The sequence below is a fragment of the Podarcis muralis genome, chromosome 2, assembly GCF_964188315.1.
Source record: "Podarcis muralis chromosome 2, rPodMur119.hap1.1, whole genome shotgun sequence".
NCBI lineage: Eukaryota > Metazoa > Chordata > Lepidosauria > Squamata > Lacertidae > Podarcis > Podarcis muralis.
In genome coordinates this window covers 5,235,202-5,261,200 of record NC_135656.1, presented here as the reverse complement: position 1 = coordinate 5,261,200, position 25,999 = coordinate 5,235,202, and the positions used below count along the sequence as shown (strand labels likewise).

General features: G+C 48.0%; 1 protein-coding gene and 1 non-coding gene across 11 annotated transcripts in view; one reads left to right on the top strand and one right to left on the bottom strand.

Moving 5' to 3' along the window:
• The window catches only part of SMARCC2 (SWI/SNF related BAF chromatin remodeling complex subunit C2), a 30,007-nt gene extending 14,649 nt beyond the window's left edge, over positions 1 to 15,358 (bottom strand). For 8 of the 10 annotated variants that reach the window (XM_028721343.2, XM_028721346.2, XM_028721344.2 and 5 more), the window contains exons 1-13: positions 15,175 to 15,358; positions 11,877 to 11,996; positions 10,683 to 10,768; positions 9,186 to 9,267; positions 9,008 to 9,100; positions 8,018 to 8,087; positions 6,813 to 6,882; positions 6,436 to 6,511; positions 6,083 to 6,214; positions 4,815 to 4,930; positions 4,164 to 4,288; positions 2,048 to 2,107; positions 616 to 653 (exon numbers count right to left, since the gene is read on the bottom strand). In XM_028721343.2, the coding sequence (XP_028577176.2) occupies positions 616 to 653; positions 2,048 to 2,107; positions 4,164 to 4,288; positions 4,815 to 4,930; positions 6,083 to 6,214; positions 6,436 to 6,511; positions 6,813 to 6,882; positions 8,018 to 8,087; positions 9,008 to 9,100; positions 9,186 to 9,267; positions 10,683 to 10,768; positions 11,877 to 11,996; positions 15,175 to 15,285 (1,179 nt within the window). In that variant the 5' untranslated portion in view covers positions 15,286 to 15,358. The remainder of the gene's footprint in view (positions 1 to 615; positions 654 to 2,047; positions 2,108 to 4,163; positions 4,289 to 4,814; positions 4,931 to 6,082; positions 6,215 to 6,435; positions 6,512 to 6,812; positions 6,883 to 8,017; positions 8,088 to 9,007; positions 9,101 to 9,185; positions 9,268 to 10,682; positions 10,769 to 11,876; positions 11,997 to 15,174) is intronic. The other 2 variants (XM_028721350.2, XM_028721351.2) reach the window with 1 other exon arrangement.
• A 3,049-nt stretch (positions 15,359 to 18,407) lies between these two features.
• Positions 18,408 to 18,489, top strand: TRNAS-CGA (transfer RNA serine (anticodon CGA)). The gene has a single exon. It is a non-coding gene; the product is annotated as a tRNA-Ser (tRNA).
• The last annotated feature ends 7,510 nt before the right edge of the window (positions 18,490 to 25,999 follow it).

The following is a 25,999-nucleotide window of genomic DNA, read 5'->3' as shown; positions in this document are numbered from 1 at the left end:
AGTAGGCAGGTGTACAGACAAATTGCTAGGTGATGAGAGAGGAACCAAGGGTGCTTTGCTGTTTCAGAGGGTGCTATGGCACAAGCATAATTATGGCTGCTGTCACAGGCCTCCAAGGAGGTGCCCTTCCATATCTTTGCAGCACTGAAGCAATGAAATTGTGTCCACTTCTGCCCAGGCCAAACTAGGGCAAGGAAAGAAGAACCAGAATATTAGCCTGTTTAGGAGGAAAAGAGCAGCAGACTAGGCAAAAACAGAAGCTGTGGTGTCATCTTGCATTCTACCTGTGGGGTGATGAAATGGGTGTGCTAAGGACACATCCCTGTTGATGCAAGTTCCATTGGCTCCCTCTGTGCCTGGGAGGAATGTGGGCGTCATCACCAACACAGCCCCTGATTGGTTGCCACTGGTGGTGTTTCCAGAACATGCCTGCCGTTTTTATGTCATTTAGGGATTTTCAGGTTGTGAGTTTTTCCATTCCTCTCCCAAGGAACACACGGTGGGCTAAGGATACAGTGGCCGTTCTGCTACCATAGTGGCAGCCCTCACCTTCCCATCCCCAGGCCATAATTAAAGGGTAGGATTGCTCTGTGAGTTGAGTCAGACTTGGCTCACCTTGCCTGCAGTCTCCATGTTCTCATCTTCTGGCTCATCTGGAAAGCAAAAATGGCAAAGGCAACCTTAGTCATGTAAACCTATTTGTACTCATTCTACAGTAGTTGGGAAGGACAATATTACACTGAGTACTTATGAGATTCCTTTACATGCAAATACCTAAATGTGTGTCTAATCATATTTTACAAGGGTGGAGGAAATTATAAAGGTATTTTAGTGAGCAGAAAGCAAGGAGGGGTTTTTTTTGCATTTCACTGACCCTCTAAATATTATTAAAAGTTTATAATTTAATATTGTTGTTGGTTTAAACTTCCATTTTCCCCCAGAGCTTGTATTTGTTACACGGAATGTGAGCCCCCTTGGCAACATGTTAGCATATTAATCAATCTTGGCTGAAACATTGCAGCTCATTCTGAGCACTTGGCATAGATGAGGCTATAAATATACCCTTTTCGTAAAAACTGCTAGAAACTGGAAGTGGCAGAAGAGTTTAATGTCCTGTTTTATATGTGTGTGTGCGTTACATATGCATGCACTAATCTATTCTGTACATGCCCTCAAGTATTTTTAAATACAGACTATGACTAATACATTTATTGACTGGGGTCCAAATTGCTAATTAAGCTCGCACAAGGAGGCATGTAAATGGAGTTTTTTGCTTTCTTCCTTAAACAGCTGACTCCCATGACATATCAAAACTTTCTTTTGAACTCCTGTTTCAAAAGCAATTTGCCATATGGCACGGGAGATTGTTGTTTGATGAAAACAAGTCTAAAGCCCCCTTGAGCTTAAGACAGCAAGCTGTGAGGCTCTCTGGATTCCAGCCAATAAGCCTTTGGCTTCTTATACCCTCTCTCTAGAACATCTGGTTGACAGTTGCAATTTGGCAGCTCTTAGGGTCTACTGGAATTACTCAGGCATAACTTGCTACTATTACTGCATTTGCCAGTTTGGCTTACGTACACCGATTTCCTAACTCATGCTTACTTAACCTGCTTCAGAGATCTACAGGGGCCACTTATTAGGTGTCTACTCTGCCTAGCTTATGCTTGTGTAGAAGCTTCAACAGCCAGTCTCTTCCAAAGAAGCATACACATGGGCAAATCAAACTCCTATATGGACTTCACTCATAATGCAAGTTTATTTTACAACCCTGCCACAACAATGTCATGTTTCAAGCAGGCCTTAGTATAGCGTCTCAGGACACTAGTCGCAAGTCAGGGCTCAGGGGTGACCAGTATTCAAAACTCACATGAAGCAAATTTCATGCCCTCCAACATGTGGTTCTTTACAGTAACAAAGTGGGGGGGGGTGCTACTCAATGAGCCTTTATTGTGGTTTAATATTGCTACCTAATATCCAGCAAACACTGAAGAACATGCACTTATTCCCATACCAAGAGCAAGATAACAAAAGGAAAAATATCCCTTACCCAAATCGGTCATGGTGCCACCCTTCACAGGAGCCGATTCAGAGTCTTTCTTGGTGTTAACTATGCAAGACAGAACAAGGAAGGAATACTTTACTGAGAGAAAATTCTCAAAGGTTCTTCCTACCTGCCCTGTCATAGAGAAGCACCTCCTGGAAGATTCATATACAGTGGTGCCTCGCAAGACGAAATTAATTCGTTCCGCAAGTCTCTTCGTCTTGCGGTTTTTTCGTCTTGCGATGCACGGTTTCCCATAGGAATGCATTGAAAATCAATTAATGCGTTCCTAGGGAAACCGACTTCAGACCAGGTCCGGGGACAGTCTGTCCCCCGACCTCTTCTGAAGGCTGGGGGGGGGGGGACAAGGGCTTTTCTTCCCACCCCCAGCATTTTAAAAAACCCTGGGACAGCGGAGGACTTCTCCGCTGTCCGCGGCGATCTTAAAATGCTGGCGGGCGGCATTTTAAAATCGCCCCGGACAGCGGAGGACTTCTCCGCTGTCCGGGGCGATTTAAAAGCCCCTGGGAAGGCAGGCAGGGGGGACAAAGACTTTCGCCCCCTGCCCGCCTTCAGAAGGTGTTCCCGCCCCCCTCCCCGCTTCGGAACAGCGTTCCGAAGTGGGGCGGCTGGGGCAGGTCTTCCCGCCCCCCCTCCCCGCTTCGGAACAGCGTTCCGAAGTGGGGCGGCTGGGGCAGGTCTTCCCGCCCCCCCTCCCCGCTTCGGAACAGCGTTCCGAAGTGGGGCGGCTGGGGCAGGTGTCCCCGCCCCCCCTCCCCACTTCGGAACAGCGTTCCGAAGTGGGGCGGCTGGGGCAGGTGATCCCGCCCCCCCTCCCCGCTTCGGAACAGCGTTCCGAAGTGGGGCGGCTGGGGCAGGTCTTCCCGCCCCCCCTCCCCGCTTCGGAACAGCGTTCCGAAGTGGGGCGGCTGGGGCAGGTGTCCCCGCCCCCCCTCCCCGCTTCGGAACAGCGTTCCGAAGTGGGGCGGCTGGGGCAGGTGTCCCCGCCCCCCCTCCCCGCTTCGGAACAGCGTTCCGAAGTGGGGCGGCTGGGGCAGGTGATCCCGCCCCCCCTCCCCGCTTCGGAGCAGCGTTCCGAAGTGGGGCGGCTGGGGCAGGTGATCCCGCCCCCCTCCCCGCTTCGGAACAGCGTTCCGAAGTGGGGCGGCTGGGGCAGGTGATCCCGCCCCCCCTCCCCGCTTCGGAACAGCGTTCCGAAGTGGGGCGGCTGGGGCAGGTGATCCCGCCCCCCCTCCCCGCTTCGGAACAGCGTTCCGAAGTGGGGCGGCTGGGGCAGGTGATCCCGCCCCCCCCTTCGGAACAGCGTTTTAAAATGCTGGGGGTCGGGAGCGAAGCGCTGCCGACCCCAGCATTTTAAAATCTCCCCGTGTCCCGGGGAGATTTAAAAATGCTGGGGGGTCGGCAGCGCTTCGCTCCCGACCCCCAGCATTTTAAAACCTTCCCGGGACACGGGGAGATTTTAAAATGCTGGGGGTCGGCAGCGCTTCCCTCCCGACCCCCAGCATTTTAAAATCTCCTCGGGACAGAGACTTCTCTGCTGTCCCTTGGAGATTTTAAAATGCTGGGGGTCGGCAGCGAACGCTTCGCTCCCGCCCGCCAGCATTTTAAGATCGCCCGGGGCAGGCGGGGGGAAGGCAGGCGGGGGGGAGCAAAGACTTTTGCCCCCCGCCGGCCTTCAGAAGAGGTCCTCTTCTGAAGGCCGGCTGTGGGCGAAAGTCTTTGCTCCCGACTGCCAGCATTTCCCTATGGGCTTTCGTCTTGCGATGCAAGCCCATAGGGAAATTCATCTTGCGAAGCGCCTCCAAAACAGAAAACCCTTTCGTCTTGCGGGTTTTCCGTCTTGCGAGGCATTCGTCTTGCGGGGTACCACTGTATTCCTCTATTGCACTGTAAGGAGCAGACAGGCACAGAGATTGAAATGGAGTTGCGGGGGGGGGGGGGGGAGACTGTTTTATTCATCAAACTGGTTCACAAAGCAATGAAACAGCACTACCTTTGGTGGAGACACTGGTTAGTACAATCTTGACCTAGTGACCCCAGGACCCATATGGAATGCGGGAAAAGACAATAGCTATGCAAGTCCAAAAGCTGTGATACTGACCTGTTTTTGGTAGTGTGACTTCTTCAACATTAGGGACAGGGGAAGGCTCATCCATGTCTTTAGTGAGGTCTTCTTGCTCTTCTTCACGGTGGCCACGCTTGGATTTGGTGTAGGGAGTGGAAGGTCTGTGGAGGGAGGTGTAAGGAGAGAGATCCATCAGCCTTGTTGGAGCAAACTAACACAAGCAGGACACCCTGGACTCCATTATGTATGGGCAGCATAAAGACTTGGTTGTGCACAGCAAACACTCTGATCAATGTTTTTGTCCAAAAGGAGAAAGGTTTCTTTTCCAGCTTAAGTGTCACTTCTGGTAAGAAGGCACTTTGATGCTTATTCTCAAGAAAGGAAAATTAGGTGAAAGTGTCATGTGCTCATGTGGCAAATCCACAGCTGCATACAGAAAGTGGAGTCAGCAGTGTAATCAGTCAATGGAGTGGACATGATGGGCTGATTATCTGCCAATAATCTGTGTCCTCAGGAATGTACTAGGAGACCTCATTGCAGAACACTTCAAGTTCCGATCTTTCTTTAAAGACAATGTAATTTATGGGATTGTGGGGGAGGAGACACAAGAGAACCAATAAAATCAAGGCTGAGATACTTGATATCTAGTCAACCCAAAAGGGGAAAAAAGGGAAAGCTTGTCCTCACCCTTTCTTGGCATTCTTCTTTTTTGCTTCTGGAGTAGGTGAAGGAGAGGGAGAACGCTTCCTTTTCTTATAGTTTCCTCCCTTCTTATCCCGTCGGTCTGAGTCAGGACTGTTAACCTAGAGAGATGAAATAAGGCAACTGTACAGAAGGAGCAATGATCAGCTTCTGCTGAGGAAACAGTGAATGGACATTTCTCAGGCTTCTGTTCCTCATATTCTACACCAAGTCCATTACAGTTGGGAGACCTCAGTTCACAGGAAGTCAATCTAGTCATATCTCGGGTTACAGACGCTTCAGGTTGTGTTTTTTCGGGTTACGGACGTGCTAAAACCCGGAAGTACCAGAACAGGTTACTTCCGGGTTTCAGTGGTTGCGCATGTGCAGAAGCGCTAAATCGCGCTTTGCTCATGCACAGAAGCGCCAAATCGCAACCCCCGCGTGCGCAGACGCGGCGCTGCAGGTTGCAAACTTGCCTCCCGCACGGATCATGTTTGCAACCCGAGCGACCACTGTAGTCTGTTTTGTGTGTCAAAACACAACAAGCAGCCTCACACGATCTACTGCTAGGCAGGAGATGGCAGTTGAGGGCTTGGGTGCTTTTTTATGTGAGAGAACTCCCCACATATTCAAAACAGCAGGGGAAAGGTGTGGCTTGATCTCCTTCCTACAGGAATTGTGTCTAATTGTTTAAAAAGGGGGGAGGTGGAGCACCGAAACAGAGGTAGAGCAAAGGAGTCCAATGACTTGCTGGCCCCATGTCCAGAATATGAGCCAGGTATAAGAGACAGGAACACAGAAGGTGGACCATATAGAACCTGATTGCTTTTGACATTCTTGCAATGAAAGCTGGACCAGATGGAACTTCGTTGGATCCAGCAAGGCACTTCTTACATTTGTGAGCAAGTGTGAACATTCAGGATCACACTACACACAACATCATACAAAGCCAAGGCTACAGTATCGGAATCTCACAGCACAGGTTGATTTTGCCTTAAAATGAATCTGTGCTATGAGATTCTGATCCCGTAGCCTTACTTTGTATGTTTAAAAAAGCGTTGCTGGGCAAAGAGGAACTCTATTTAAAAGACCAAAATTATACAAGAAGTGGACACAGAAATGGTGGGTCTGAAATATCATGCCCCTATATATGCTTTGGTCAGAGATGGTTTTGTTCTCGGTCTTAAGTTTTTCTCTCATTAGAACATAAGTATATTCAAGATATCCCAAAAGTATTATAAAGAAATGGAAGTTCTCTAAAAGCATCGCACCTCATCAGTGAGAGTCTTGGCAGAGATTTTCTTCCTGCGGGAGACAGGGCTCTTCTCATCATTTACTTCATAGTCTTCTTCATTCATCCACTCATTGAAAGTGTCTGTGTCCAGGATCCATTTGCCATGAACCTTGATGTGAGAAGAGAAACCCATCGCTGAGCACCTTAAAGCAAGAAGGGAAATGAACCACTTCCCAATCCACAATTGCAGCAAGGAAAGGATCAAAGAAATGTCTCTGGCCCAGTGGACATAACATGAATTCAGAGCCTTACATTCTGTGACAGCTGCCTTGAGTGACCCAATCCCAAGTTCTTTTTGTACTCAAACATCGAATGAAGGCAATCCTTTACCTTGCGGGGTTTCTCTGGTGTGGGTGCGTCCTCCACGGGGGCCTCAATTTCACTTGCTGGTATCCAGGTGTCATAGCTATGAAGGAAAGCAGGTAGCAGTTGATTCAAAACCTCTCCTGCACAATTTAGCCAGTTTCAAGGAATGGGTGCGGAAATTAAGGCACAAGTACATCTATACCCCACTTTCAGAAACAGGGAAAACTTAGCCAGATTCACATTCTGAAAATTTACAGGAAGTGGCTAGGAGAAAACAACAAATAGCAGAGGATATAAACTGATAGCATCAGCTGCAAATACACATTACAGGGAAAAACATGCTTCCTATACATATACTGAGACGGTTACAGTGGACAGATGCTAACCCTGCTCCTGCTCACCTGTCAGGGTAGTAGCCCCAGTGCAGGAGGACCTGTTTGTCTCTCTTCATGATCGGGCGAACCCACTCTTCTACAAGAAAAAGGAAACATGGATGATTACGATCAAGGTATTAATTCACTCTGGAAAGGCTTTCTTTCACACCGTTTGTATTGTGCAGCATTTTTACAGTGATCTACTTTGAGCCCCTGTAAGGGAAGCTGAAGACAGGAGTGCCTGGCATGCTCTGGTCCATGGGGTCACAAAGAGTCGGACACGACTAAACGACAACAACAAGGGAAGTTGGGTAAAAGAATGGCTGCACCTGCATTAGCTGAGGTAATCTGCAGAGGCAGGTGGTGACTAGAGACATGGTCTTCTCAGTAACAGTATCCCATTTGTGCAATTTCCACCCCAGGGAAGCTTACCCAACCTGCCTGTGCTGTAAGATCGTAAGTGGGGGCTTTTCTCCAGATACGGGGTTGGGTTTTTTGTTTTGTTTCTTGCAGGGCAGGGGGGATACATTATGTGGCAATGCAGAGAGGCCTCCTTGTGATGGAGCCCCGGTTGTGGAAGATCCTCTCCACAACCTATGACTGGTGCCACACAACAATACTTTCTGTGCCAGGCATAACCCTTATTTGCATGAATATTTTAAGTATTGGTTTATGTTGTTAATCTGTTCTATTGTTTAACTGTTGAAAAACGTCTTTGTTTCAATTGTTTTATATTAATGTATATTACAGTGGTACCTCTGGTTGCAAATGGGATCTGTTCCAGAGGCCCGTTCACAACATGAAAAGCCCGCAACCTGAATCACCGTATCTGCGCAGGTGCGTGGTGCGATTTGGCACTTGTGCACATGCGCGAAGCGCGATATAGCGCTTCTGCGCATGTGGTGAAACCCGGAAGTAACCTTTTCTGGTACTTCCGGGTCACCACGGGATGCAACCTGAAAGTACGTAACATGAAGCAAACATAACATGAGGTATGACTGTATTATAGAACACCTCGTTAGTCATGCCTGCTGTATACAGCTGAGATATCCTGAAAGAATGGGAGGGAAGTAGCTAACAAATATTGGAAGCGAGTGAAATATAATTGCAATGGGGACCAAGTATCTAGCTACAACCCAGTGTGGGATAATCAAGCATGCAACAACCAGAGATCACCCAGCAAGATGAAAGTTAAAATTCTACAACTGAATGAAAATAGACAGAAACCTTACCTTCTTCAAGGCTACCAGGGACAGGGAAGACAATATGGGAAGCATTGTTCTTATCTTCTGTTACTGTTCCCTGGAAAGAGATCAAAAGAGTGTATAAAGACCAGAACATCTGAATTCCAGCAGGGTATGCCTCATAATGAGGCAGGTTACAGAATGAAAGCTATCTGGAAAAGTTTATTTATATGCAATTAAACCTGTCTTCCTCAACACCATGCTACACTGGCAAGAGGCCCAAATTGCTTATGAAGAGTTGAAAGAGTTATTAAAACCTCATTACTGGACCAAAACCACTTAGGTTTGGCGAAGCATCTCACCCTGTAAGCAGTTTAGGTAGGCCTTACTTCTCTTTGGTCAGCCTGTACTGGTTTGAACCACCTGTTCTATGCAGCTCTTTATGACAGGGACTCCCACTTGGAAGTCCTACATGGTAGCACCTCTTTTCCGCACAAATCTCACTTTTCCAGTGATGCCCTTAGTTCTCTTCCCCAACAAAAACAAAATATATGCATGCGGAACTGGATCTGTTCACACACATCTTTTGCTTTCCTTTTGCTTTCCAGCTGTGTCCTTATTTAGATTATTCTCTCCTTGAGCCTTTTGTTTTGCATTACTCTGTAAACTCTCAGGCATGGTAGGAATGCTGAATTGCTTAAGTATCCACACCATCAGAGCATTACTGTTCAGTGGTATTTTCCAAACTTTTAATTGCCCTCTTTACAAAAATTCATTAGTAGGAGGGGGTCACCAAATTATCATGTACCACTCCATGGGAGAGACTTACTTCTTTTAATATTTTAATGGTCCCTTGTGGACAAGTTATTCAAATGAAAACTTACATACAGCATCGTGGCAAGCAAGCGGATGTGTTGCTATATTATTCTTAATTCCCAAGCAAACAAGCATATCACAATCTCAGCCATTTTCAGATATGCATGACCCTCTGAATATTTTTGTGATACCCAGCTAATGCTGTTCTGAAATCTCACCCACCTGGTGCCGTTTCACAATGTCTTTCAGCTTGGCCTGCAATTTAGGGTCAACGTCTGGATGCAAATAGATGTTAGGTCGGGAGAGACAATTGTTCTGGAAGAAAAATAAATAGTGCAGGTGAGCACCTGGTGGCCAGAAATCCATAAAAGGACAGAGAAAGGGAAAGAAATCACCTTACCTGCACCAGAGATTTTTCGATTGTCATGAACATCTCCACATTGCGGTCCATCCGTGATGGATTCTGGAAATCGAAACGCCGCCTTATTGGAAGAAGAGAACAACCTTAATAAAAATCAGAGTTCACGTTTCTTAAATGTTCTATTTTACAAATCTAGACTTTTGAGGAAGAGTGGAAATGGGCCACAGAATCAACTGGCCTGGTTCACACATCACTATAGTTGATGTTAAACTACAGTTCAGTGCAAATGGCCAGTTGCTGCTCAAGAATCCCTACCTCATTTCTCCCCCACTTCCTGGCTGTGCCAGAAGCAACAAACCACAAGCCTTGGCTTATTGCGTCAACGAAACCTGGGCCTGTGGTCCATTCCTCCCCAAACAGACCATGAGTGCTACCTAAAGTTTGTTCTTGCCTTATTCGTTGTGGTTTCTTTGGGGGAAGCAAACCATGAGCCCAAGGCTTTTTGCTCCCAGCACAGTATGGTCAGAATTGCGAGAGGAGCAAAGCTGGGACTCCAGAGTATATTGACCAGGACGGTGCTCACTCACAAGAAAGCATAGTTAAACGCAATTAAACATTAACTATCGTTTAACACAACGTGCACACAATGAAAAATTTGAATGTGGATTATGATAAAGCTAGAGCAGTATTTAGCACTGTGAACCCAAATGCATCCCGGGGGGGTAGATACATTCATATAAAAAATGGTAACATGAAGGCTGTACTCCTCATTCCTATCACTGCCTCCAAGCAGCCACATCCACACTACACATTTAAACCAGTATCATACAACTTTAAATATTCATGGCTTCCCCAAAGAATCCTGGGAGCTGTAGTTTGCTCAGCGGGCTAAGAGTTATTATGAGACTCCTCACAAAGTGACAGTTCTCACGAGTTGTTTAACAATCAATCCCTCTTCACAGGAAACTCTGGGAATTGTAGATCAGTGAGGGAAATATTGGTCCCCTAACAGCTCCCAGCATCCTTTAACAAACTATAGCTCCCAGGATCCTTTGGGGAAAGCCATGACTGTTCAAAGTCATATGATACAGCTTTCAGTGCGTAATGCAGATGGGCCCTTAAGACTCCACAACAGCAAGTTGCTCCCTTACACGCAACATTGCTTGTGAAATGACACTATCTCAGTAACATTGTCGCTTTGCAAACTATATTCAGATTCTTACATTGTTAATCTCTGAAGGGGAGAGTGTCAAGTTCAAGAATATTTTTTTAGCAGGATGAGGTAGATAAATTTAATTAAATAACTAAAATGTCCTTGTTCTATAACCCCATCCTCCCTGGGGGAAAAAAATGGATGGAAGGCGAAGAAACTGTTGTTCGCAACATTCAGATGCGTTCAAATGACCTCTTTTACAAGCACCAAATCTGTCAACTTATTTCTGCACGAAGCCAGGAATTCCTACCCTACCAATACACAACCAAAAACCTCTACCCTATCATGGAATGTGGTGAGAATAATAAAGTAAAAATGCTTACCATCCTTGATCGCTCTTGAATTTATAGGCTGCTGCAAGGATGTGACATAGGGCACCGCCAGCTTTGAAATCTAAGAAGCATTTTATCTATAATAGAGATAGCCAGAGTTAGAGTTAGATGAGCTGCATCTACTCCAGAAGATGGCCTTCTTAATGGAAAATCTCATGAGCTCTCCATCTGTTAGGGTGGAGAACAACAGAATTCAGAGCACCTTAGAAAAAGCGTCTGAACTCTGGCCAGGGAGGGTAGCACTGACTACCAAGCAAGAGAGATTAAAGCCCAGCAAAGTAACTTGAGTTACGGATACACGACTTGGATGAATAGCAATGCAATAAGCCGAAGAAGTGGAATATATAAATTTGAACCCATCCTTCAGGAACCAACCAAAGCAACATTATAATCACCCTGCTGCAAGGAAGTCATGGAAAGCAACAAGATCTAAGTCATCAAAATTTAAAATGATTTTGAATTATATTTGCACTGAATTTTGTATGGCGGTGTAGATATAGTCAGTATAATTTGTTTTTATGCTAGTCTATATCAGTGTAAATGTTTTATGTTATCCTTCTCTATTTTTATAAACAGCATAAAAATATTAAACTGACTTCCAAGCTAGCAAAGCTAAGAAGAACAACCAAGAGCAATATCCGTCAGTGCCAGCCTGAATCAAAACCTGACACAATTGTTTTCTCCGGGAATGCAGTTATTACTGCTTATTATGTGTCTCTCCCAAGCATAATATTCTGAAAAATCCCAACAACACAGAACTGCATGCTTACACAGGGAAATACCATGCAATTCTGCAAATAGCTAAGCCCCAGAAAAGCTTGTGTTTTATGTGCCCAATTCCTGCTATCGTTACAGAATCTCAGAACTGTTTCATACTAGAATGAGCTAGAAGGCTGTGGTGCTATAGTAAAGGACCACATCAGGAAGAAAGATTTGCTCTAGTCCTCTGTCCAATGTGCTAAGCTTTCTGAATGAGGAACCACTAAAAATAACTCTGCCCCTGCAACATTCAAGTTTTGCAAGTTTCTAGTACCTCAGCCTATCGTTTTATTCTGTATAAGAAGACTAAACTGTTCTTAGGCAGACAAGACACACAGACAGGAGATCCCTCTAGAAGCAACCTTCTCTGCGGAAGACGCTTTTCTTTCGCTACCACACCTGAACCAAGACAGCTGTGAGACTCACCGGTAACTTTGTGAGTGGTGCATTGCTGACATGTTTTCCAAACACCTCCTCTTGGAACTGCAGCAGCTGTACTACTAGGCTGGACAACGACTTATTGGTAGGTGGCTCTGCTTGGATGTACTGCGGGAAGAAGGACCGAGGCTTAGATGACTCCTATCCAGATCACTCTTTTAAGCGGCAATCGAGCACATGTGAGACCTTGGCAAGGAACAGACTGAGGATTCATCATTTTCAGCAACTGGGTTACGATGACCAACACGTCCTAACCTAAAGTGAGTTACCACTGGTAGCGACACAACCAATTTTTTTCTTTATGTTTTTCAGAAGGAAAAGAGAAAGAGGCAACAGAGGAAAACAGACAGACATATACAGCAAATAAGGATAAAGGTGTGTCTTACAATGCAGGTTACGATGAAAAGTGGATTCCAAGTATCACTAAAAAAGATGCTTTTTCAGAAGGAAAAAATGGCACACCTAAAGAGATCCAATTCTACACACTAAGCAATCCTACTATGGAATAAGAAAGATCCACTAGGCACAGGGCAGAACTCTCAAGCAACAAGAGTTCTCCAAAGAACTGTGGGTACTAAACAAAGCTGGTTCTGGCCTCTAAAAACTTTCAGTCAAAATGGGAAATCTTGAATATTATGTCTAGCATAGGACTGAACTAACACCTAACACTAATGACTATTTTCAATTAATTCTGTATATAATGAGGACATTTTAGGGGTCCTATGTAGACAAAGAATCATGGCCTCAAATCGGCACAATAACTATTTTCATGTGTGGGCAATGAGACTTTCAGTGCAGAGCACTGCAGACTTCACGGAAGCTCATTTCATATCAACTCAGGTGACACACAGATGAGAGTATAATCAACTATATTCTTAAATCATTCTGTAGTCTGCTGCAGGCATAAAAAATCACAATACTCTTGTGGAGAATCCCCCACCCCACCCCATCACTGTTCCAGATTTCGTATGATATAACTACCACTGATGTGACCTGGTTCATAGTTTTACTTGCAAACATTTCACATCTCCAAAGTTGTGTTCCCAAGAAAATAGGTTTGTTGAAGTCTCAATGCTGAGAACACTACCCAGCACGTAAGAGATAACTACACCATTTGAAATTACTATCAACAAAGTTTCTATGGAACAAACAGTGTGTGAACATTGCGGAAACATCTATGTGCTATGGTGCTTTGGTGTAACCGTGTGCATTCAGAATATGTTCCCTCTTAATTGCTGTGTCTATTGCCCTATTCTTTTTAGCTTGCATCCTCTGCACATTAGTTGGGGAAATGTGGGGTGGGAGGGAGAAGAATATATTTTCTCTCTCTCCCTCAGCAAACAGCAGGGACCCCATTTCAAATTTTGGGTCTCAGCAAAAGCCTGGACATACTCAATAATAGCAATGCAATTATTCAGACATAAGTCTCAGTGTATTCCAAGATACTCCCAGGTAAGTGTAGCTAGGATTGCAGTCAAATCTGTTAAAGCTTTAAAGCATACTTCCTGTGAATACTTTTTATACCTTATAAATAACAATATTTATAACTATAACTCTTTCTTGCAAATACATGAAGCATTATCAACACAGGTCCATCACATTTCTTTAAGCACTGGGCTTTGTGACTTTGCCATGCATTAACTAGTACACAGGTCCATTTAACTGTGTGTAACAGCAGACTGTGAAGCAGTGAACTGAGCACAAAAAGGGATGAGGGGGTCCCCACCCCACCCTTGCTAAACAGCACCCCTACACAACAGAAGCTCAGGCCTCCTTGATTTGCCTGGTGTGCAAGTACCAGCCAAGTATGCAAACCAAGTTTCATGCATGGATCATTCCAACTACATTTAAAGACAGCATTTTTTTAAAGTTCCACATTGCTTGCGCTAGTAAAATTATGGGAGTTAGAATGAGAATCCATTCAATGCCGCTCCTTGAGTTGTTACAAATGACATGAGGGCTGGCAAGAGTTGAACTTGCAGGGAAGTGGTGAACATCAGGTCACAATCTGTCACTCCAAACACAGAAAGCTGTCTGGTGACTCAGACATTCTCGCTCGGAAGGTCAAAGGTAAACAGCATGGGAACCAAGACCCACGCTGCTTGCTAGAAAGGATACAACTGTCAAACAGCAGAGACCCTGAAACAGGAAAACTACCAGGCAATCTTCCACGTGCCTTCGTCCCAGAAGGTTGCACGCGTCCTCAAATTGCCCATCCACACATATTACGTGTGTGTGTGTTGGAGAGGAGATTCCATCAACATTCATTTCAGCTTCTGGGCTTTTGGCTGATCAGGGGACCACAGAGGAAAGCTGAAAGGAGCAGGGGATCTAACATGCAAATAGCCTCAGTAATCTGGGGAGAGGAGTCTCTTATTGCAGACTTCGTTAATGAAAGGAAGAGGCAGAGAGGTAAACTGCAACACACAAAAGCATTTCCATTTTCTGCTGACAGGAATCGGATAAACTGAAAAAGCAAAGCAAAGTACCCCCGAGATTAAGGGGCAGCTGAGCAGCTTTCCTGGAGGTAGGAAAGAAAACCACTACAGTGCAGCGCACCCCGTTTCCAGAAGACTATTGCTTCCTGCCCTGTTATATTTCTGCAAGTCAAAGAGACAGTTTCAGCAGGTGGGAGATCGTTTATTGAAGTCAACTGGGGATTGCTTCAGGAGGGAGGGTGACCCAGTTGGAAGAAGAAGGGGGTGGGGGGAGGTCAGTTAATATGTCAGTGAATGAAACTTCCAGTGACTCGGCTGGGAATCAAATTAGGGAGAAATGCTTCAGGGGACAATGGGGGCGCCACGCACGAGGCAGCAGGTGACAAGACGCCAAGAGGTCAGAGCCGGGAGCCCGGACCCCTGGGCGGCCTAGAGGGAAGCAACAATGGGGTGCCAAAATGGGGTCCCCTTGTCCTGCCAGGCACCGTCTCCGGCGGAGGAGGGCGGAGCGGGGTCGCGGCCGGAGAGAGCCTCCCGGGGGTGCGGGGTGGGGTCGCTGGGACCCCCGGTCCCTATGGAAAAAGAGGGGGCGCGCTGCACCTCTCCTGCCCGCCAGCTCCCATCCCTTCTGGTCCTGCGGCGCCGCGCGCCCCCCAACAACCCCCCAGCCCCTGCTCGCTTCTGGGGAGCAGCCCGGGCACGCGCGGCGGGGTCCCGAGGAGGGAGGGAGGGCCGGGACGGAGCGGGGGAAGCAGCCGAGGCGGAGGACGGGCGCCCCCGCCTCGCCCTCCTCCCGCGGCGGCCTGGGAGGCAGGAGGCCCGCCGGGCCTGGGCGGGAAGGCCGCTACCTTCTTGTAGTTCTTGCTGAGCCAGATGCGCGCGCTGTCGAACTGGCTAACGGTGTCCGAGGCCTCGTAGTACTTGACGTTGGGGCCGCCATCCTTCTTCCGCACCGCCATTTTCCCAGCGCCGCCGGCCTGGGCCGCGCCGCCGCCTCCGCTCGCCCTGCCCCGTGCGCCGCCGCCGCCGCCGCCGCCGCCACGGCCCTCGCAGCGCCCTCTGCTGGCGGCCGCTGCCCCGCGCGGCCCGACGCAGCGACCCCTCCTGGGCAGAGAGGGGAAGGGAGGAAGCGGGGAAAGCCCGGCCTCGGTTTGGAGGCGAAGCGCCCCCTGCAGGCGGAGAGTCGCAAGACGCGGAGGCTGAAGGGGGGGAGGGAGCGGCAAGGGGTCGGGCGCATCTTCCACCGGAAACAAGTGTGGGTGTATGTAATATGCATGCATGCATGTATATACATGTATGTACTGTATATATTTTGGGACTGAATGTTCTGTTTAGTGATGGGAAAGGACACGGATTGAAGTCGAGACTGAAAGTAGCCAAGAATAAATTCCCTTCTTTCCTTCAGTTCAGGAAATGTAGGACGAGGGCTGCAAATGCGGGGGGGGGGGCTAAAAAGCGAAATGTTGTAGCTAACAATTGGGCTGAGTGTGAGTGGGATCAGGGAGTTCAGAAGTAAGGGAGCCATATCCTGGGGTTGGGGTGCAAATGGCTCATGAATTTGCTTGTTTTCCTGTTTCCTCTGTACTGTAAACCTGCAGGCAAGGCCTAGATTGCTTTTATCATTGTAAGGCACCTTTATGACACAAATGCATTTTGAGAAACGCATTACAAAGGAATCTTCACAGCTCCAGTGCGTGCTCAGAGGGGCAACAGATAATCTAAGCATCTTTCTGTTTACGGTCTGTTACATTAAAACTTGACATCACCTTGCCAACACAGGTCCGTATAGTTAAAGCCATGGTTTTCCCAGTAGTGATGTATGGAAGTGAGAGCTGGACCATAAAGAAGGCTCATCGCTGAAGAATTGATGCTTTTGAATTATGGTGCTAGAGGAGACTCGAGAGTCCCGTGGACTGCAAGAAGATCAAACGCATCCATTCTGAAGGAAATCAGCCCTGAGTGCTCACTGGAAGGACAGATCGTGAAGCTGAGGCTCCAATACTTTGGCCACCTCATGAGAAGAGAAGACTCCCTGGAAAAGACCGTGATGTTGGGAAAGATGGAAGACACAAGGAGAAGGGGACAACAGAGGACGAGATGGTTGGACGGTGTTCTCGAAGCCACAAACATGAGTCTGACCAAACTGCGGGAGGCAGTAGAAGACAGGAGTGCCTGGCATGCTCTGGTCCAGGGGGTCACGAAGAGTCGGACACGACTAAACAACATTAAAACTATTCTGATTACATGACATCTCAGAAACAGCAGCTTCATACGGTGCATTTATATCATTATATTTATTTATTTATTTACAGTATTTCATTTATATACCCCCTTTTTCTTCCAAGGAGCTCCAGGCGGTGTACAGGATTCTCCTCCTCCCCATTTCATCGTCACAACCCTGAGAATTAGGTTAGGCTAAGAGATGGTGACTGGCCCAATGTCACCCAGGGAGCTTCATGACATTATTCACAATTTTGCACCAGAACCCTTGGGAATATTGCTTCACCTTTCCATTATCATTAGCACTGTCAGGGTTGTGGGTTCAAGCCCCAGGTGGGGCAAAAGATTCCTACATTGCAAGGGGTTGTACTAGATGACCCTTGTGATCCCTTCCAGCTTTATGATTCTGTTATTCTAAGGGCCAAACTAGAAGGCGATTAAAGCAATCCTAAAGGAGAGAGTCACTTCATGCAGAATGTGAGCAGCCAGAGCCAGTCTTGCACGTCTAGAATAAAGGAGCGAAGCTTGCAGATCAGAAAGTCTTGCAGTCTTGAGTGCCGGACATGTTGTTTAATGCAGGAAGCCACACACACCCCCCCCCCGCAACACACTTTAGCCACCATTTATCATAACTGGGAGATGAAAGGACGGACCTCACCTTTTAACTACATCCTTCTACAGGAGGGTGCCGATTCTTAAATGGCCTTGGCCCAGTATACCTGAAGGAGCGTCTCCACCCCCATCGTTCACTGAGGTCCAGCTCCAAGGGTCTTCTGGTGGTTCCCTCACTGGGAGGTTACAGGGAACCAGGCACAGGGCCTTCTCGGTAGTGGTGCCTGCCCTTCAGATGTCAAGGCAATAAGCAACTATTTTACTTTTAAAAGACATCTGAAGACAGCCCTGTTTAGGAAAGTTTTAAATGTTTAATGCTGTATTGTTTTCAATATTCGGTTGGGAGCCGGCCAGAGTGGCTGGGGAAACCCAGTCAGATGGGCGGGGTATAAATAATGAAATTATTATTATTATTAAACCAACTGATTTTGTGTACGCAAGAAGGAGTGGCAGCAGAAGTGTCCAGGTAACACAGAGTGCAAGGATGGGGCGATCACCTTTTTCCTGTACCAAGACTTAGCTCTGCAGCATGTGAAATACTAACTAGTGGTGATGCCCATGAACACATTTCCAGGCTCATTATTTATGGAATATATATCCTGCCTGTGCTCTCGAAGGAAGCTGGCGAGGCAAACAGGCCCATGATTCAAAGTGGAGGCGTGCAGGACATAGAATCGCAGAACTGTCGAGTCGGAAAGGGTCCCAGGGTCATCTAGTCCAACCCCAACAAGCACCCCCCCCCGGGGGAAGAGGCTTGGGCTGGTCTAATTCCCAGGCTGCGAGTCGCTAAGATCCGTGTCTGCCGTGACCTCGGAGCCCTGGAAACCCCAGTCTAGGCGACGGGGATAGCGACGCCCTCAGGAGCCTCCTAAAAGACGGGCAACTTGCCCCGGACGCGCAATGAGGGAGGCGGGAATTCTGCACATGCTCAGGAGCACGAAACTCGCGCGGCTTTCAGCGCGGCCTGAGGGGAGCTGCGTGGCTGGGCGGGAAGGCGGGGAACAGCGGCGGCTGAATTTATCGGGAATATTCGTATTAAAGATGGAGTCCGCGCTGCGCTGAGGGGAATTTGGGGGTCGCGAAGCTGAGGCGGCGAGGCCGGGGCCGGGCGTCCCTTCTGGCGGCGCGGGCGGAGGGGAGTCGCGGCGCTCGGGTCTCCGCCGCCGCCGCCCGTTTCGCGCTCCCGCGGTCGGCCCAGGCCGCCTGGCGGGCCGGTCTAGCTGAAGCTCCGCGCAGCCTTGGCCCGAGAGTCACGGTGGCCGAGTGGTTAAGGCGTTGGACTCGAAATCCAATGGGGTTTCCCCGCACAGGTTCGAATCCTGTTCGTGACGGCGGTCTCGTTTTTATGGGGGGAGGCGCCGCCTCCTTTTAACTGGGCATCCCGCTCCCCGGAGTTACGAAATAAAATAGAATATAACGAAAAGAACCGAGGCGGAAAGCGGATTAAGAATCGCGAGGGAGGGCGGGGAGGAGTTCACGGGCAGCCATCGTCCGCGCGTTTCAACGGAAGGCGGAGAAGCTCCACTTGCGAGGGGAGGGAGGGAAGGAGGGCGGGGCTGTCGAAGGCGGAGCTTGAGCGCTAGAACGGGCGGGTCGAGGATCACACGCGTCGCCGCCACGTCTGACCTTCCCATCCGCATCCCGTTAAGGCCCAAAGAGTTACTACGGTGGATCTCAAACATTTTTTCTAAGCGGCACTTTCAGAGTGAAAATTGGATTGTGCCACACTTAATTTTCTATTGAAAAGAAATACATTGGGATACGAAACAACTCTTAGCAGTTGGTTGACTTACAGCATAGAACACAACTACTTGTAATATGATCGTGGGACCTCCAGGAAGTATAAAACAATGCAGTTACATAAAAACATGAATCATCCCAAAATGCAGTTATAAACGAGCCCCTTATATATGTACTTTAAGTATGTATCCAAACTCAATGGGAGGTGTGAGCTTGATTTTGCCAAGTAATCACGTTTACATTACAGTGGTACCTCTGGTTGCGAACAGGATCCATTCCGGAGCCCCGTTCGCAACATGAGCAGAACGCAACCCGTGTCTGCATGTGCGCGGGTCGAGATTTGCCACTTCTGCGCACGTGCGCGATGTGATTTTGAGCGTCTGCGCAAGCGGCGAAACCTGGAAGTAACCCTTTCTCGTACTTCTGGGTCACCGCGGGACGCAACCTGAAACGATTTAACCCAAAGCGTCTTTAACCCGAGGTATGGTTGCAGGTCTAATTTTGAGACAAACAAACTCATCTCATGGACACAAAGAAGCCTTTCTCTTGTTCTCATTTTGAAAAGCTATCTATCCGTATTCTGCAAATGACAAAACAAACACATTATGATGCGATACAATACAGAAATGTTTCAATGCTTCTTTGATTGTCTTGCCATCGTCTCTTGCCACACCCTTTGAGAACCACAGTTACTAAGAAGGTGAGGTGATATCATATTATTGCCCTTGGGAGACTAGCTGCTGTCAGACTGGGGCAAAAGCATACCCCCACCCCACCCCAGGGCTATTTTTCTAGCACCACGAATGCTTTCCTCTTTCTCTTTGACAATGGCTCCCACCCCAGAAGAGGAACAGAGCATGAGGAAGGGGGTGGAGTCTTCCTTGGAGCCAGAGAGACCCCCAGGAAGGGGGAGAAGGCCGATGGCGTAGGGCAGCTGGAGAGATGGAAAATGGAGCCAGGCAGAGGTGTAGTGGTTGGAGGGCTGAACTAGGAGGACCTGGGGGAGCAGGGTTCGAATCCCCACTCAGCCCTGGTGGACCTTGGGCCAGCCTAGCCTACTTTGCAGGGCTGCTGTGAAGATAACAACTGGTGGCAGGGAGAACCATGAAGGCCACCTGGAGCTCCTGGGAGGAAAGTGGGCTAGGAATGTCATAATAAATGATAAGAGGGGAGAGAAAAGGGGAAGGCAGGGGAAGTGTGTGGAGGAGCTGAGCTCTCTGGAGAAGACTGGCAGGGTCAATTTCCAGAGAGTCAAGGCTGTGCAGGGGACCCCAGGACTCACACCACACTCCTAGGAGACCAAGAGAAAGGGAAGGAATCCTACTTAGTCTGCACATTTTGTTTCCAAAAAAATCCCACCCTCCCCTCTCAACTAGCTAACTATCTAAAATGCCCACCCAAGCCGAACTCTGACCAGCCCTAAGCCTAAGCCTAAGCCTAACCCTAACCCAACACTTACCTTACCCCTAACTACTCCTCTATGCACAAAATAAATATATACAAAATATATACAAAATGTGCACAAAATAAAAATGTAAAATAAAAAATATGGAAATAAAGAACAAAAAATAAAATAAATAAGTAAAATAAATAAAATAAAAATAAATCAAATCAAATGAATCAAATAAAAGTAATAAATCAAATAACAATCAAAATAACAATCAAATGAACACCTCTCCTTATCTTCTCCAAACACCACCAGCTCCTCTCTCCTCCACTCACCTCACTACTAACCCACAATGGCTCCTGCAAGTGTGTGGCTTTTAAGGGAGAAGCAAGTGATGTCACAAAGGAGGGCAGGTCCTTGTCACCGTGGCAACCCCCACATCCTGAGAGGTGATGCTCCTCTGTCAGAACTTGGAGGCCCCTGCTGTTCCGTATGCAGTTGGGCTGCAACTTCTCTATGCAGATTCACCTCGACATTTCACATCCTTCTTCCTGCCGCACCATTTCCAAAGGAAGACCATCCCCACGTCCTTTAAGGCAGGCTAGGGGTCTCCATAGCACAGGATTCGACCATCTGCTTTGCATGCAGGTCTTCTGTCCTGGGCAGCATCTCCAGGGGGGGCTGGGAATGTGTCCCCCCCCCCATATGAAACCCTGGAGTACTGCTGCTGAAGAAGGATATTGAGCAGCTGGAAGGTGAGCAGAGGAGGGCTACCAGATTGATGAAGGGTCTGGAAACCAAGCCTGATGAGGAATGGTTGAGGCAGCTGGGTATGTTTAGCCTGGAGAGGAGGAGACTGAGAGGAGAGAGGAGAGCCATCTTCCAATATCTGAAGACTGCAAGAGGGAGCAAGCTTGTTTTCTGCTGCTCCAGAGGGGAGGGCAAGTGAGGAGATTCGGACTAAACATTAGGAAGAACTTTCTGATGATAAGACACTCTGGGACAGTGGTGGACTCTCCTTCCTTGGAGGCTTTTAAGCAGAGTTTGGATGCCAATCTGCGAGGGATTCAGCTGCAATTTGAGAAGCGCATAGCACTGGCCTACTTTACAGGGTTGTTATAACCACACAGGGCTGCTGAGCATCCGAAAGTGCCTGACAAATGTTGAGCCTTCCATTTCATTGTGGGGAACAGCTGCAGCGCATCAGGAGGCATCCCTCAACTTCTGTTTCTTCTCTCTCCTCCAGCCAAAGGGGCTGAGCTGGATTACCAAACAGGCAGAGTAGGCACTGGCCCATGGGCCCCACACTTTTTAGGGGTCCAGTGACAATGGATCACAATAATATTGATTTGATCTTGAAAGAAAACTACAATCAAGCTTTCTTAGTTTAATGTTATTCCCGCATGCGCATGAGGCCTGCCCCTGCCCAGATTTTGACTGCCAAGGGGCCTCCACTGGGTTTAATCCAGCACTGCCCCGTATACAACCCAGTATATGCAATAATATTGTGCATTTCAAATGTCTGTAAATAGAACTAGCAAAGGTGCAAGCTCCTTCTGGTGGGTACATATGTATTGGAAGGTATATGCTTGAGGTTTTCCTATATAGCTGGCCACTGTGAGAACAGGAGTCTGTTCTAGATGGGATTCAGCAGGGCTCTTCTCAGCGGCATAGCTAGCCGCTTGGGTGCCGGGTGTGGCCTGTGCGTCCTACAGCCGAGGGTGGGGCGAGCCGCCCATGGGGGTGGGGGGTGCTGCATGGAGCCTCTCTGTCGCCTCCACCTCAGCTGTAGGGTGGCTGAGGGAGAGGTGGTGGGCAGACTAGGGTTACCAGACGTCCCTGTTTCCTGGGGACAGTCCCCAGATTTGCGGATAAGTCCCTGGACAAATTCCATCCCCGGAATGTCCCCGGATTTCATCTAATGTCCCCGGGAAACGCAGCAGCGGCAGTCTCAGCAGCCCGGAGCAGTTGGCTCTGGCTGGCTTCAGGAGCTGCTCAGAAGTCCATATATGATGGTGATGCAGGGGCTCTCAGATGCAGCTTCCGGGCAGCCTCCACCTTCCCTGACCCCAGCAACTAAGCTGTGAAGGGAAGCTTCATGCTGCCTATTGGAGCAGCCTCCCAAATCCTACTTGCGTGCAAGCAGGACTGGGGCAGGGATCTCTCAGCTGTGAAGGGAGGCTTCACGCTGCCTATCAGACCTTGCGTGCAAGCAGGAGGGGGCAGGGATCTCTCAGTTAGGCAACGGGAAGCCTCTCTTTCCAGCTGAGGGATCCCCGCCCCCTCCTGCTTGCACGCAAGTAGGAATGGGATTGGGGCTGCTCCGATGGGAAGGGAGACATCGCGCTGTCCGAGCCTCGCTGCCACCGCCACTCTTGGCCCTCCTTCTCTGCCTTCCATGCCTGACCCACCGTGCATCACTTCCCCACCACCACCACCACCAAAGAACCAACAACTCAGGGGCTGCCCAGGCTCATGGAGAAAGGAGATAGAAGCCCTGGAGGAAGGGGAAACGTGGCGCTTGAGGTCAAAGCGGCGGCTGCCCCTCTGCCACCGCCATTGCTGCAGAATCAACATCCCAAACGTGTAGTATTTATTTATTTATTATTTAAAGTGTCCCCGGATTCATTCAAAATAATCTGGTAACCTTAGGGCAGACACAAGTCCCATGCTGCCATTTCAGGCAGCGCGGAGCCTGTAGGAGCCCAAGCCACCACATCGCTCCCAGGAGAGACACGTGGCTCGGGCACACTGCAGGCCCCGCGGAATGCGCCGGCCCCCGTGGTGTGGCGCCCAGTGCCAGCTGTTTTTCTTTACTTTTGTTGACTGAACTAAAAAGTTTCGTGAGCCCAATTTAAAACAAAAACAACAACCCTTATATTTTTGTCATTTTGTCACTCCCCTCAGTGATGACACCCCCCCCTCCTCCACCACTGGGTCGTCTTGTATTCTAGGTAAGCTCTTTAAGAGTGGGGGCATATCCACACTTGTGCTTGTTTTTTGCAGTTTTTCCTGCAGTCACATCAACAGTAGGCTGCAAACCTACTCAACCTCTCTCAACAACAAAGTTTGAATGGCCCTTCCAGTGGCAGTGAAGCAGTCCAGCAATCTTCCTTCTTCATTTAGATAAGGAGGCCTCAATGGGAAACATGTCAGGAGGATGCATTGGTGACAATCTCTGTTAGCTGCCCCACTTCGTATCATTACATCGTTCATGTAACTTCCTACCTGTGCTGCAGCAGCCCACAGCTATTCATCCCAAATCAAAATGTGCTGTGGCAGTTTTGCCACCACTGGATGACAAGGCTACACTTCCCTTGGATTTAAGGATGGACAGGTCAGCTTATTTCTGTTTTGGACCATCACACAAGGGCCAGGGCAGGTCAAAAGGCCCTTGCACACATATAACAATGAATACTGGACTGAACAACTGGATTGACGATGGTGATGGGTATTTGTATACTGCCCTTCATCTGAAGATCACAGGCAATTCACAGCGAAAGAATACAAAATGAGAACACAAAATACACAATGAAACAAAAACAAAGCAATGACGCCCTCCCACAAACACACGCTATCAAATAAGGAAAGAGGGGAGAAATAGCGCCTTTTTTAAACTGTTTCTATTCGTCAGTGCCAACCATTAAAAAACTTACTGCCAACTCCCACTTCTGGCATTGGCAGCTTCTAGCATCATAGATGAGTGTGGGCAGTTGAGAACAAGACAGGCCCAGAATGTTGGCACCAGTTCTGGTACAACAGTCATTGAGGTAGGTGACACGTCGCTCAGTCCAGCCAATAGAAGAAGCGCCACGCAGCTCAGGAAATGCCCAGGGGCCAGGCGATGCAGCAAGCCACGTAGCAATGGTGGTGTCAGGGAGCGGAAAAGAGTACTGGAGAGGTTGTCAAGATTACAAACAATCCCCACACTATGGAGGCAGAATTAGTAGCAAAAGAAGAGAAGACCTGTTCTACACACTGTAGTTCTATAATAAGCAATTTCTTGTTTAAGTCCTCTGACCTGCTCATCATTTAAGCAGAGAATATTATATTCTCCACTAGCAAGCCCTGCTGATTGAGGCCCTGATCCTGCATCTACACTGGAGGAAACCACCTCGGGTTCATACCTCGGGTTGCGAACGTGATCCGTGTGGGAGGCATGTTCGCAACCTGCAGCGCCGTGTCTGTGCACATGCGTGATGCAATTTGGCGGTTCTGTGCATGCGCGTGATGTTCTCTTTGTGCTTCTGCACATGCGCGAGCGCCGAAACCCGGAAGTAACCCGTTCCGGTACTTCTGGGTTCAGCGCGGTCTGCAACCCAAAAACGCGCAACCTGCAGCGTTCTCAACCCGAGGTATGACTGTACAGTACTGGAAACATACTACAAATGCTCAAAACAATAATTATTATTCATGTACAGTAAATGTAAGCATTGTGTATTTGCGTAATGTTGGCATTTTGAAAAAAACAACAACTTTCCTTTGTGGACCTCATATTTTAACCTGGCTCATTATTATTATGATTTAGGGATGATTTTAATGTTTGTTGTCTTACCTTGTTTTAATTTGCTGGAAGCTGTCCAGAGTGGCTGGGGAAACCAGAAGGGTGGCAGATAAATAGATGATGAGGAGGATGATGATGGTGGTGATGATGATGCATACTCATCAGGAAATGTTTTCCATAACTCCATACAACAAACATACAAAATATGATAGGAAATGAACCCTCATCATATAGTGGATGCTCTGGTTCTCTTTAAGTCTGTTGTGCTCAGTGCTGTGGTGTTGCCTGGATGTCCGAATGATGTGATGCTCCCAAAATAATGCCCAGCACTGCAACTGTGAGTTCCCCTGTTCTTATTTATCACAAGGCTAATGATCATTATTTATTTCATTTCTGAATTTCTTCCCATCAAACACCCTTTTGGTGTAACATGATCGTTTTTATTCTTATTGTAATCATGGAGCAACCAGGCTTAAGAGACGAGCAAGAAAGAATAGAGAAGTGTGTGAAGGAAAGTGACGGAAGCATGCAAGGTTTAGATACATGGCGCCTAGCCATCTTGTGTGTGGATACACTTGTCTTTGTGGCTAGGGTGACTGTCAGACCGTACCACTGAATGCCTTGCACTCATATGACTATAAAAACTGTGTGTAAACAAAGAGGTTCCAGCCTCTGATGGCTTTTCTGATCACTCGCTGTAGCCTTTTCTGCTCAGGCAGGAAACAAATCTTTGCTTTTAGAGTATTCTCAGGGGTGACTTGTTGTTGCTAGTGAGTAAGGGACTCGGCTGTGTGAATGGACTTTAAGTGGTTTCCCCCACATAGTATCACATAGCAATGTCCATTCCACTGACCAGTCCTTTCTCTCCCGCCACCCCAAACCAGGTGAACCCTCTTAAATCTGCTATGCATCCTATTCCTCCTTTGGGTGATGTGCCTCACTTGCTTCAATTCCTGCAGGATGGGATAGACAGCCCTTACAACAAGGGCATGAAATAAACTCTGATTCACGGGAATATCATGTGGGAAGGAATTGCATGTTAAACTAAAGCTTTGTGGACTACTTTTAATCATTTTGACTGCCTTTGATCTTTGTTGTCTTTTTTCCTGTGGAGGAGGAGGAGGGGAAATCCTAATTTTCACAAGCAAGATTCATTTTAGTTGCACTATATCCGTATGCTTCAGGAAGAACAAACAAAATAAAACCCAGG